The sequence below is a fragment of the Cygnus atratus genome, chromosome Z (genome assembly GCF_013377495.2).
Source record: "Cygnus atratus isolate AKBS03 ecotype Queensland, Australia chromosome Z, CAtr_DNAZoo_HiC_assembly, whole genome shotgun sequence".
In the NCBI taxonomy this organism is placed as follows: Eukaryota; Metazoa; Chordata; class Aves; order Anseriformes; family Anatidae; genus Cygnus; species Cygnus atratus.
In genome coordinates this window covers 13,197,421-13,210,469 of record NC_066396.1, presented here as the reverse complement: position 1 = coordinate 13,210,469, position 13,049 = coordinate 13,197,421, and the positions used below count along the sequence as shown (strand labels likewise).

The following is a 13,049-nucleotide window of genomic DNA, read 5'->3' as shown; positions in this document are numbered from 1 at the left end:
AGTCTTCATAAATGTCTTTGCCTTCTCAAGGCTTGGTCTGTTCTATTAAGAGACTTTTATAAAAATGTTTTACCTGAAGTTTTAAAAACTTTTTTTTTCTGTCCTGTAGACATTTCATTTTTTGCTTCTTTCCATTCAAGTACAAATTGGCCTTTGACCTCCAGCCATCAACGCTTGATGCTTATAATTTAAACTACGTAAAAGTTTCAATTAGAACGTAAAGGTACACCGCATTAGAAAGCTGCTTGAGGAATTAATAACTCTACAACAGATAGACTCTTACTGAGAGGCAGTAACCTTACCAGAAACAACTATATAATGAAATTTGTCTTAATTCTTAATTAAGCTAATAATTTCCCTTTTGGTGAATTATCAATGCTAGGCAACAAGACAGATCAGGAACTATATAACATAAACAACAAAGTTCTCTTAAAATATTCCTTAAGTGCTGTGAAACGCGCTTTCAGGAACACATTATTGCATGGTGTATCAAAACAAAAGATGTAGACTGTGAAACACTTCAGGTTTATATCTGATTTTACTATCTTACCTCCATCATAAATAAATTACATTTAGAAATGGTATGATTTAAACGTTTGGGTTTTTTTACTGAACCACATTAAGACTGTCTTACATTCAACACATCAAAGGGTTCTTTCAGTCACTTACCTCCCCGACTGGCAAGGGCAGTACCATCATAGGAAAATGCCAAGCAAGAAGTGTCAGTGCCTGGAGCATGGGCTTGCCTGCAGTGGAACTTTGTATGTACCTGTTTGTCAAACAAATAAAACATCAAAACCCCTGTTTATTTCAAGACTGGACAAACATTTCTTTATAGCATTTTGTGTACTTTGCTGCTATTCCTAAATTTAAACAGAAAAATCTGCAACTTTAGCATTAACAGATACAGAAGTTACTAGCTTCTACAGCCTTTTTAAAAAGTCATATAGGTTTTATATGGTCAGAATAGGCTTTCACAATAAGTGCTTGAAAGAAAAATACAAATTTTGCATAGATTCAAGTATACAGAGTAGCATCAGAGCTACCGGAAAACTCCTACTACCACTAAATAAAGGTAGTTAGGCCTGGTTAGGATAAAAATACATTTTAAGACAGTTCTTATCGCCCCCCTAAGCAGGCTTATTGTTTAAACAAACAAACAAACAAAACAAAACAAACAAAAAATACAATATACATACTTTGGAGAGGACTTAAAAGAAGGACAGGAAGAGGTTGGACGTGGTGCTTAGGGACATGGTTTAGTGGATGACATTGGTATTAGGGTAATGTTTGGACCTGATGATCTTGGAGGTCTTTTCCAACCCTAATGATTTTATGATTCTATAATTTAGTTTTGACCAGATTTCAACCATGCCAAAATTCATAGCTTATAGATTAGAAGAGAGTCTGGATATGCTGAGGTTTGTGTTCTATTTAGCTGCAACAGAATTCAAGGTTGGGAATCATTTATGTTTATTTTTAAGTGTATTTCCCTGGTTATTTTAGAGAAAGACATCACTTTCAAATTAGATCTTATTCTTGTATAAAGATCAGTTTTTGTTTATTAAGTCACAATTTAGTAAAATCCTTAAAAATTCTCTGTGTTAAAATGGGAGAAATCTGTAAAATCTCAAATTATATTTTAGCACTTCTGCAAAATCCAGCTTTCCCACTTCCCAACCAAACGAAAGGTCTTGGCTTTGATACCAAGATGGCCTTTCATAAGGCATCTTGCTGGTTAATTCAACTCTTAGTCACTGTTGTATCAGTAATTACACATTTTATCTTCAATCGCTGATGTAGACTACACCACACATGCCTGCTGTATGAGGGTGACAAGTCACATTCCACGTCAGAGACAGAGAAGTTCAGCAAGACTAACAGTTGACAAAATAGGTCACCCAGGTAAAGGATGCAGTGGTCTAATTTATTGCAGAGAAGTGAAACAGTGGCAGGGTGAGATTATTCTGTGACTAGGAGTCCAGTGAGTCCAGACTAGCAATGAAGATGAAAGGCAAACTGGTTGCTGACATGGACAGATTAGAAGTAACTTGTTGAGAGGAGTACTAAGTCCCACTGAAGGAGTGACAGTGAAGTGAAATAGAAGAATGCAGAAAGGGAAAAAATAATGGAGAGAGGAGACAGCAAAGCTTTGTAGAATACCACAGAACACAGCAGATGTGGCAAGAAGCTACATGACAGGGATGGTGCACTGTAAGGAAAACTGGAATTCACTAAGCGAACAGACATGAAGAATTATTTCAGTATATGGGGAAATTCTGAGATTGGATAAGGAGCCCCAGAGCGCTATGGGATAAAGCAAGTAACCTAAGGGGGATTAATTGGAACCACATGCGCATTTAGGAGTGAAGAGGGAAGCGGGCCAAAGAGGAAGACAGAGACAAGGAAGAATCAAAATGGAAACATGAAGGGAAAATGGAAGAGGAAAAGACAGACTTAAAGGAATTTGAGACAGTTAAGTCCTTCTTGAACACATAGGAAATTACACTTCTCTTCTGCCCTCTTTTCCTAGAAAAACGAAATCTTACAGCTTTGAAATGAGACATTCAAGAATTAAAGGTTGCGTCTGCAACCGTATCTCACCTTCTTTATAGGGAATAAAGCATGTTCTGCCTCTCACAGAGAAAAAGGACTTGGAAGTCCTTTATTTACCATACTGATGAGCAAAACAGGAAAATATAGAGAAGAACGTATTTTTAGAGAAAGGTTTGAACAGTTTGCAGTCAGACCTAGAACTGTTCCCTGATCAGTAACAGGACAAAATAACGGGCATCTGCTTAGTGATTACTATCCACTCGATATATTAAAAGATCCCCAGTTCTACAGAATGAAAAAGGAGATTGTGATCACATAATGCAAATGCACAGAGAGACTGGTTTAAGTTTGCACAGTAATCCTCAGTTATTTTATCTTCTAATTTTTGACTAGGTACCTTAACTAAGGCTCCTTTAATGGACTATTTTGTGTGCAAAAGACCTAAGTAAAGTAATTAATATTGTTTCCTCATTCAAATGTCTGTTCTGAATTTGGTCCAAAATCTAAAGAATCTTTCTGTTATTAATAATGACGGAAAGCTTATTCTGATGTGCAGATTTCGTTAAGTTTTCAGAGGAGTCATATAAGGCATTCATTCCACAAATGACTCTTCAACAAACAAAGGAGGACTTCAAACATGAAGCAAATGCTTCTTTCAGTATTTGGAGATAGAACACCATTGCCTGTATTTAACTAGAGTGCTTGTTTTGAAATTAGTGTCTCTTTGAGCCAACTGCACATATTCTGGAGAAACTCTATGAACAGATTGCTATTTACAACTGTAAGTCTATGTCGGGGTGTTTATAAATACTAAGAAACATATTTTATGCATCCAATTACAGAAAATTTTCCAAATACATGGTAACATATAGAGGATAAACTGTGAATTAGTTATCAGAAAATAAAATTTCTGTAATATTTGTTAAACATTGACAAGCAATTAAAATGATGTATATTCATCTAAGAAATACCACAGACACTTGCATAAACATGATAAATTATTAATATTCACACCTAAAAAACAGACAGAAAGATTACAATATGGTATTTACTATTTAAATGAATTGAAAAAAACTTCGTTTGCGCTACACACCACTTGTCAACCCTCTGTGACAATGTCACATTGACACACATGTTAAAATAACTTTTTTTTTTCCCCATTTTACTGCAACTTTAATGCAAGGTCTTATGTGTTTTTTTTTCCTTTTGTTTCATCCTAGGTCAATCTGTAACCGCCCCTCACACACCTTCTTTGTTTTTTGTTTCTTTGTTTTTGTTTTGTTTTGTTCCCCTCCCCCCAGTATAAATTAAAATAAAGAAAAAGATTTTGGAACCAACCAAATACTTTTCTTTGATGTCTTACTAGTGGGTGTGGGTGTATACTTAGAAAGTGAATATATAGGGTACTGTCCCTCTGCCACCACATAATGTTCTGAGAGTTCTGTAGCTCCCTACTTCTACCTCTCTACATTTAACCGATTCTTGCCTTTTTTCTGCTGTTCCATAGAAAACAGAGAAACAGCAACACACTGATATTCAAGACTCAGATATTATTTGTCCCTTTATCCAAAAAATGAAATCAATAGATCAACTTTATCTCAACTCTATCCCTCTTTGATGCTTTAGACATTTATGTAATGCAAGACTCATCTGTAAAAGACAGTAAGATTGCATCAGCAATTCAGTTTATCTTTAAAAAACAATTTGCACAGTTTACCACTGAAAAGATTGTTTTCCTAACTTTGAGCTCTGCAAGTTTGTCCTCCATATATTACTGTGCAAAGAAATATAACCCTGAATTGTAATACTAAATCAAATATTTTAAAATGATTGAAGGTTGCTCTAAAAATGAGAGAAGGTTGAACAAGAAGTTTTAACATACACTGGCAAGTGTTCTTTGCAGTTTTCAAAGAAAATTATGTGTTTGGCCTCTGGCCTTTTAACATATTTGTTAAAATTTTAGATGTCTAATCATTTTAGATGTCTAATCTTGCTAACAAATCATTAGCAAAAAAATTGTTATCAGAATGTTTCTTGCTGGAAAGACATGAAACAACACAACTAATTTACACATTTCAGACGTTTGATTCAGGAACGGAAGGAGAGAGCATTGAAACACTAGATAAAGTTATAAAGATAACAAGGGCAAAGTGTATTCACATTTCTCCTTCCCTTTTGTCGCAAAAGTACCCGCTATTATAGAGTATTACTCCAGTGCCCTACAAAATTTGACAAGTTCATCGATCCTTAAATTTTTTTTAAGGTTTACCCATTTCAGCAAATTCTGTAATAATAAAGCCTGTCTTTTGCTTGTTTGAAACCTTTCTACAAAATAACTCCAGCAATGCAAGCACTTTCTAGCTTTATATTATATTTTTGTAAGTAATTACAGCTGACTGGACTTGTGTGCAACATGAATTGACAGGCAGAAAACATGAAGCACATGTGAGAAGAAAGGCCGTTGCAAGTATCAAGAAAACTAAACATGAGAATTTGCAATATTGTTACAGTCCTCACAGAGACAATGAGAACCAGAAAATAAATGGAAGCCAGAGAAAGGACGGAAAAAAAAAAAAAAGAAGAAAAGAAAACAAAAACAAAAACAAAAGGAAAACTACATGAATGGAGCATCAGTAATGAATATCCTTTCTACAAAACTCTGGGTGGGTTGATGAGGAACAATATGAGAAACAAAGACAACAGTGGCCACACAAAGTGTCTATCACAGATTAATGACCTATAACAGAGCCGCTCTGTGTCACACAAACTGTTCTCCTTCCCCAGGATCCCAAATATGACATGCTCTATGAAAAACTGAAGACCAACCTAGGCAGTTTGTTTACCCAGAAATCCAAGCCACATCCATTAGATACGTCAACACTCTTAACTAAAGAAAATTTTGAACTTTCCACATTGTTTTGAGGATACAATATTTCAGAGGAAGCCAACACTGTCCCAAGATTGTATGCTTCCCACACACACTTTTATTTTTCCTTAATGAAACAATGGTGTCCCAGCCAAGACATTCTTCTTCCATCTTGTTTCTAACATCTTCAAGATATTTTTAAAAGCAGAGGCAGTAAATTAAGATAGGCAGTGGGGACAATGAGATCTACAAAATAGCATCGTGTTTCTGCTATATAAATATTTCTCTATATTTACAAAAATTTACTCATTTATTACTGTAAACACAATCAACTCTTCTACTAATATCCCACTTACAGTCAGAGAAACTGTCCAACACTGAGTGTGCCATTAGCAACATGCAACCTACTCAGATTTGTTTCAGCACATGGAAGGTTTCTGAATGGGGAAGCTCATTTCCAGGCAGGCCTCTCATGCTTGCTTACCAGCTGTTCCCTCTTTTTCACAATAAGAAGCATTGGAAATGCTTCTTGAGAGAGCTGGAAATCAGGATTCACCCTGATTTCTAATGTAAGGCAGAGGAGCAGGATGAGCTAGGCAGAGCTACCAGAAAGACAAATCCCAAACAAACCATGTACGGCTGTCTGAGACTTAAACAACTGATTTCACCAGACCAAGATACTTAGAGCAAAATAAATAAACTGATATGCTAATATTCACTGCAAAAATGATAGTTTTTAATTAGCAAAAAAGCATTCCAAGATAACATATCATTGTAGTCCAGTTTCAAGGTGACAAAAGGCATGAGCTATAAAGCTTGGGAAAAAAAAACACACCACCATCACCACCAAAAACAAACCAGAAACCTTCTTTTTAATCACAACTGAGCAAAGCTGTCAGGGCTTGTGTTGAAGGTGATTGTATCAGAGATGCAATCTCAGAGCTGGGATCACAACTGACAAGACAGACACATTCCCAGCATGCTTTCCAAATTGCTATTTCCCCTTCCCCTATTCGTCCATCCCTACTGCACAACACATAAACGCATGTTCACTTTGTTCTCAATTATAATCCAGAAAAGAAATCTAACTGTACCTTCTGGATTTAGTGTATCACTTACAAATTATCAGGTCTACATACGTCAGCTGAATTCAGAAACTGCTCCTTTTTTCCCTGAGTAGGTAGTTACAGACTATAATCAGATGTTTTTCTTAAGTCTCTGTAAACATGATCCCAGGGCTTTCAAATTTATCTGACAGCTCTTCAATACCACTTCCCGTGGCACAGAAATTGATGCTGTTTCACTAATGAGCACACTGATGCAAAACAAGATTAACTGGTGAAATATGAGGTTTTAGCTTTTATGTGATTATACTCTTATGTGATTTGGTCTTCTGTGTGATTTTCTAACTCGGTGACATTTTCATGTATCACTAGCAAACCTGAAACACTTCTTTCCCTTCTCTCAATCCTAATTAACTAATTATGAACACAGTAACCTAACTTTATTTGCAATAACCAGGTTGTCTAACTGGCTATTGTATTTAACTGTTCTGCATCCATTACATACTCATCTGTTGCAACAAAGGCCTTTCCCAGGGTGTGGGAATGATTTTTCAGGGAAGAGGCAATTCTCTGGGATTTCTTTTTTTTTTTTTTTTTAAATCTCATACATTCAATATCCCCCAATAAACTTTAACAAGTATTTTATATAGAGGATTTATAGTTAGTTGCAATTACTGAACAAACAAGATGACCTTTTTTTTTCTTTTTTTTTTTTTTTCAAGTATAATGCAGCTTTTCTTAAACAATTGTATGGTGAGGAAAAAAGCACAGAATCAGGAAAAAAAGTTAGAAAAGATAAGGGTTCTATTACTACTTTTTTAAAGTCCATACAATCTTCAGTCCCTTGTAATGAATAATGCATTTTATCATGGAACTATGAATCAAATAAAAACATAAGTGTACAATGCTTAGTCGGAAAATACCGGTATGTTATGGAAAATGGCATTCGCAGGAGAGAAGCCATGCAGCAATATAGTCATGAGAAAAGATCGGTGCCTGTCCCTCTGCTCCCCTCGTGAGGAAGCTGCAGGCAGCCACAAGTTCCCCTCTCATCTAGGCTGAAAAAAATCAAGCTACTTCAGCCACTCCTCACACATCTTGCCCTCTAGACCCTTCACCATCTTTGTAGCCCTCCTTTGAGCACCCTCTAACAGTTTTATGTCCTTCTTATACGGTGATGCCCAAACCTGCACATGGTACTGGAGGTGAGGCCGCACCAGCACAGAGCAGAGCAGGACAATCCCTTCCCTTGGCCAGCTAGCAGTGCCGTGCCTGATGCACCCCAGGATACGGTTGGCCCTCCTGGCTGCCAGGGCACACCGCTGGCTTGTGTTCAACTTGATGTTGACCAGAAGCCCCAGATCCCTTTCTGTGGGGCTGATCTCCACTCTCATTCCCCGGTCTGTACTTACAGCCAGGGTTGCCCTGTCCCAAGTGCAGAATCCAGCACTGGCTCTTGTTAAACGTCATGTTTTTGGTGACTGCCCAGCTCTCTCATTTTTTAGATCGCTCTGCAAGGCCTCTTCACCTGGGAGGGAATCAACAGCTCTTCCCAATTTAGTATCACCTGCTAACTTACTCAAAACACCTGCATCCAAATCATTTATAAATACATTGAAGAAAATTGCCCCCAAAATGGAGCCCTGCAGAACCCCACTAGTGACTGGACATCAGCCTGCTGCGACCGCATTTGCTATAAGCATTTGAGCACAACCCATCAGCCAATTGTTCAACCATCATATTATGTTTTTATCTAGCTGTATGCTGGACATTTTGTCCAGAATAATACCATGAGAAACAGTACTGAAAGCTTTACTGAAATCCAAAAAGATTACATTGACTGGATTCCCTTCGTCAACCAGGTGGGTGTCTTCATCATAAAAGGAAATTAAGTTCATTAAGCAGGAACTTCCGCTCACGAGCCCATGTTGGTTATGACCAATGACTGCATTGTCTTTCACGTGTTTTTCAATAACTCCCAGAATATTTTTCTCCATAATTTTACCAGGTACTGAAGTGACTGGCAGACCTATAATTACCAGATATAGTCACAGTGAACAATTATTCAGCATTTTTAATAATGGCAATTGATATACATTGATTTCTATAAATAAATTTTAAAAATTTACATTTATAGAGAGGACAATGAGGCAATGAACCTGATGCATTTGACTATATGTGCTTTAGATACAACAAGGAAGCAAGCAGGCTGACTTGCCTTAGAGAAGTTTATGAACCAGTCCAAACTGATGAGGAAGCCCTTCCTATCTGCCCATGCTTCCATCATCACTTAGAACTTTTCATTTCTAAGAATACTGTTGACCACAGAAATCATTTCTTCTTGTTTAAATTAATTCATAAAGAAAGATTTCAGGAAACCATTTTAGAAAGATGGCTTCTTAACAGTACTGCTAAATATATGCCTAATAATTTAAAAATTAAACCCCAATTGAATGTTTGGCTGCACTGTCAAACCTCACATTTGAGAAAATAATCTATCTTGGCCACAAAAAAAAATGATACATATTGCTAATAAAAATAGCTTTTGGAAACTATTCAGTTGGCATCCTTTGGGGATTTTTACACTGCATGTGAAAAACATACAAGGATGCAAAATAAATGTTCTTTTGTATCTTTTCGTAACTTATCTAACCCATCCTGTTATATCCCAGGGAATTTATGGTTTTCCTCCTTTTTACTACCACGAATATGGCTTCTGTAAAGCAAAATATGCCCTCCTGCATATTCCTTCAAAAATAGATTATTCACTGAGACTTGCCCAGCTGCTGAAGGTTCTTCTGCCTTCTCAGAAAAGACAGAAATCTGAGCAATTTTCTTCTGCAAAAATTTCAGTAAAAATTTTCAATTATAAGATTTAATAGGATGCCACTGATAGTCTGCACTGCTGCAAACTCTATTATAGAATTATACTATGCTTTGTATCAATTAAAAGTAGTCTTTTGCCTACTTGCAATAAAGTAGCACCATAGGAAAAAAAATCAAGATGAGTCTAAAAGTCAACTGCCACAAAGTTATTCCCACCATAATTCAATATAATTTCTAATAGTCAGTCTGCAGTAATCCCAAAGCTTCAGACCAATTATAATCATTTTATGGGTATACTGTGCAAATGGAATGAAATCTGACTGAAAATACAGACATTTACATTAAGCTATCACTACTTGTCTGGTAAAACTTCAGTCAAAATGGTGCGTTTTGCAGTGAACTATCAAAAGTAGTTTTATAACAAATTTAATGTTAGAATAAATAGAATAGTTCAGTTGGAAGGGACCTTCAGAGACCATCTATTCCAAATGCAATTGCTTGACTTAAGTTAGTTACTTGTTGAAAACAGCAGGTAAGTTAAAATATTTATTCCAGCAAGAAGATTGCATTTCTCTAAGAAATGAACAATTACTTTTACTAAATTTCTTGTAACATACAGTGAATTATTTCTACATTATTTGATTTTCCCATAAAAATGTGCTGCAAATTGTTCTACTGTATTTTCTTTTTTTATTAAAATAATATAGATTTTTAAAAAATGATTTTTTTATTTTATTGGAAACACAAACGAAGAGGAGTGCCTCAATTAAGAGGATAAATGATCTTTTGCCACATGAAATATTTCAGTGATAAGATGAGCACTTGTAACTCAAAACCTCAGCAGTTTATAAATAATGGCTGCAACTATTAGAACAGAACAGAATAGAACAGAACAGAACAGTTGGAAAGGACCTTCAAAGATCATCCAGCCCAAATGCCCTACCTCTTCATGGCTAACCAAGAGTTAAAGCATGTTATCGAGAGTCTTGTGCAAATGTCTCTTGAACAGTGCCAGGCTAGGGGCATCAGCCACATCTCCAGGAAGCCTCTTCCAGTGTTTGACCACCCTCATGGAAAGGAAAATTTTCCTGATGACCTTTCTGAACATGCTCTGGCACAGCTCCGTGCTGTTCCCTCATGTTCTACCATTGGCTCCCAGGGAGCAGAGACCTGCACCTCCCTCTCCACCTTCCCTCCTCAGGAAGCTGCAGGAAGCATCAAGCTCACCCTTCAGCCTCCCCCCTAAGACCAGACAGTGCTGCAACCCCAGCCTCTCATCACTGGCCATGCTTACCAGCCTACCCCCTTTCAGACCCTATTATGTTAGCTATATATATAACAAATATATAATACATATAAAATAAAAGGTATATAATGTATAATACCAGCTATTATACCCCACTGTATTATATTTCAGACTCCGCAATTTTCAAGGGCCATACGTATTTAAAAAAAAAAAAAAGCCTATACAAAACAAAAAATAACATCATCATTCATCAAAGTATGTTGCTGGTTTTGAGAAATTAAAGAAATCTCTTTCCTACTCTTCTGTTACAGGTCAATGGGACACTTGGAGGTGGGTGGGGGATCTGAGGTTTTTTAGTAACTTAAGTTACATTACTTCCTATCCAGAAGATGCAGAGCTGCTAAATGCTTTAATTTCAGTTACCTTTAACTCAGCACATTACCTGATGAATTCTGTAACTACAGGATTAAGTCCCAGAGTTACGTGGAAGTAAAATGTAAAAGTAAGAATTCAGCTGAGTTACATGGTTAAAAAAAATATAAAAATAAATAAATAACTCAAGCAACCTTTATTTTCTTCTCAAATATTATTCTTATCTCAATTTCATGATTACTATCTTATTTTTTTCCTTGAATTTATATAATTAGCTAGCTAAATAAACAAATACGAAAACCTACACATTTATAAGCAAAATCCTGGCAAGCTGAAAAAAAAACTTTCATAAATTGTTTTCTACAAGTAGTTTACACTAACTGAACACAGTTTCCCACAAAGAAATATTGTAAATTTCACTTAGCTTCAGCATTTGTAAAACCAGAGTTACAGAAAACAAATGTACTGGTTTTACAAATAAGATACTACAGTGTTAATCACTTTCTGTAGATATAATACACCACAGTTGAAAGCTTTTTTGACAAAAAGGTTTTTTGTTCAAATATAACAAATTACAGCTGAATACAGTACTTGAATTCACTTGGCATGTAGCTCAGAAACAAAATAGTGTCTTAACTCTGGCACATCAAGTTTTGGGGAAGCATCAAACTCAGCCTAAAAAAATTAAAACCTTTCATGATTAAAGGCATCTTGTAATATAAGTTTAAATTTAAAACCAAGATTTCAACCCTTCTGAAGGAGCATGCTCAAGTGTCTTGGATTTGATTTCTGACAACACTGAAATGACTTGAAAAAGTATGTCTCACTTTTAAGATAAACTTAATGTTCACATACCTTTACACTCCACAATGCCCTGTCATATCAAGTTTCCAAGCTAGCTTGCAATCAAGGAAGCATTAGGCAGAGCAAAAAGACTTGTAATAACTTTCAGAAAAGCATGTCTTGCAGTTCTTCTGTACAATCCCTGAATAAATTTGACACATGAATGGCGTTTTAATTTTTTTTTTATAGGAAATGCAAACAGTACTGCTTGAAGTAGTGTCTTTTCTGAAACTCTGTAGTAACTCTCTTGACTACAATTCTCTTTTCACCTAGCATCCCTAAAATTCTTCTCCAGTCAACAAAAGAAATGAATTCTCCAGTGTTGTTTTTTTTCTTCATCGTAGCCTTCCAGTTCCATTTCAGCACAATACTTCACACTCATGTCTGACAGTTTTATATTTCCTCTACATCAGCAGTGGCATCTTCGGACCATAGGGAAATATGCGAATTGCTGTTTGTAAAAATAGTATCTCAAAAATCTCAATTGCATGATCCCCTTTTTCACCAAATAGCTTTGTTTCTTTCTCCATTGCTCTTCTTCAGCCTTTTCACCCACCACTTTCTCCTGCATCCATATTCCTTCTTTGTCAATTCTACTTGAATTCCTTCCTGAGTCTCAACAGGTTTATCCCTGTGAAAGCCAACGATGATACCCCATCATTATTCTCATCAGCCTTTGAAGAAGTGCCTATTCTCTGTTCCCCTTATTCATCTTCTTTTTTTCATCTGCTGTATGCCTTCTACATGTTGGCTCCATTCTTCACTGTTCCCTCTGGAGTATGATTCTTGTTCCTTCTCTCACTTTCACTGGCTACTCACCATCATTTAGAGGGAGAAACTTGATCTCTGAACTTCCCGCTCTACAGTGTATTTTTACAAACCTTATTTACAACCGCAATTGCAAATAATTTCATGTCATTAAACTACCTTCCAGGAAAAGTTACTTTATTCTCTATCTGCTTAGCTCATCTTAGTTCACCCTGACATCACTTTGTGAATGTTTAACTGGCTCAATGTATTGAAAGCTGTTCCTGACTACCATGTCTTTCCTGGCTACCATATGTTCCTGGCTACCGTATCTTTCCTCAATTTCCCTGGAAGATTTAACCTCTTTTTAATCACTCATCATAAGAAAGATGTCGTTAAGCACACCACAACGTGTCATCTCCTTTCTATCATATATTGTAAAATACACAATAATAAATCCAATTAATAACATTATTACTCTGACTTCTTTGCCTTCTTTCTACTCAACTGCCTTTAAAATGGTTCTTTA

General features: G+C 36.1%; 1 protein-coding gene across 1 annotated transcript in view; it reads right to left on the bottom strand.

The window, feature by feature from the left end:
- The window catches only part of WDR70 (WD repeat domain 70), a 136,935-nt gene that overhangs the window by 36,635 nt on the left and 87,251 nt on the right, over window positions 1-13,049 (bottom strand). Inside the window, exon 11 of the mRNA XM_035563824.2 lies at window positions 670-769. Within this exon, the coding sequence (XP_035419717.1) occupies window positions 670-769 (100 nt within the window). The remainder of the gene's footprint in view (window positions 1-669; window positions 770-13,049) is intronic.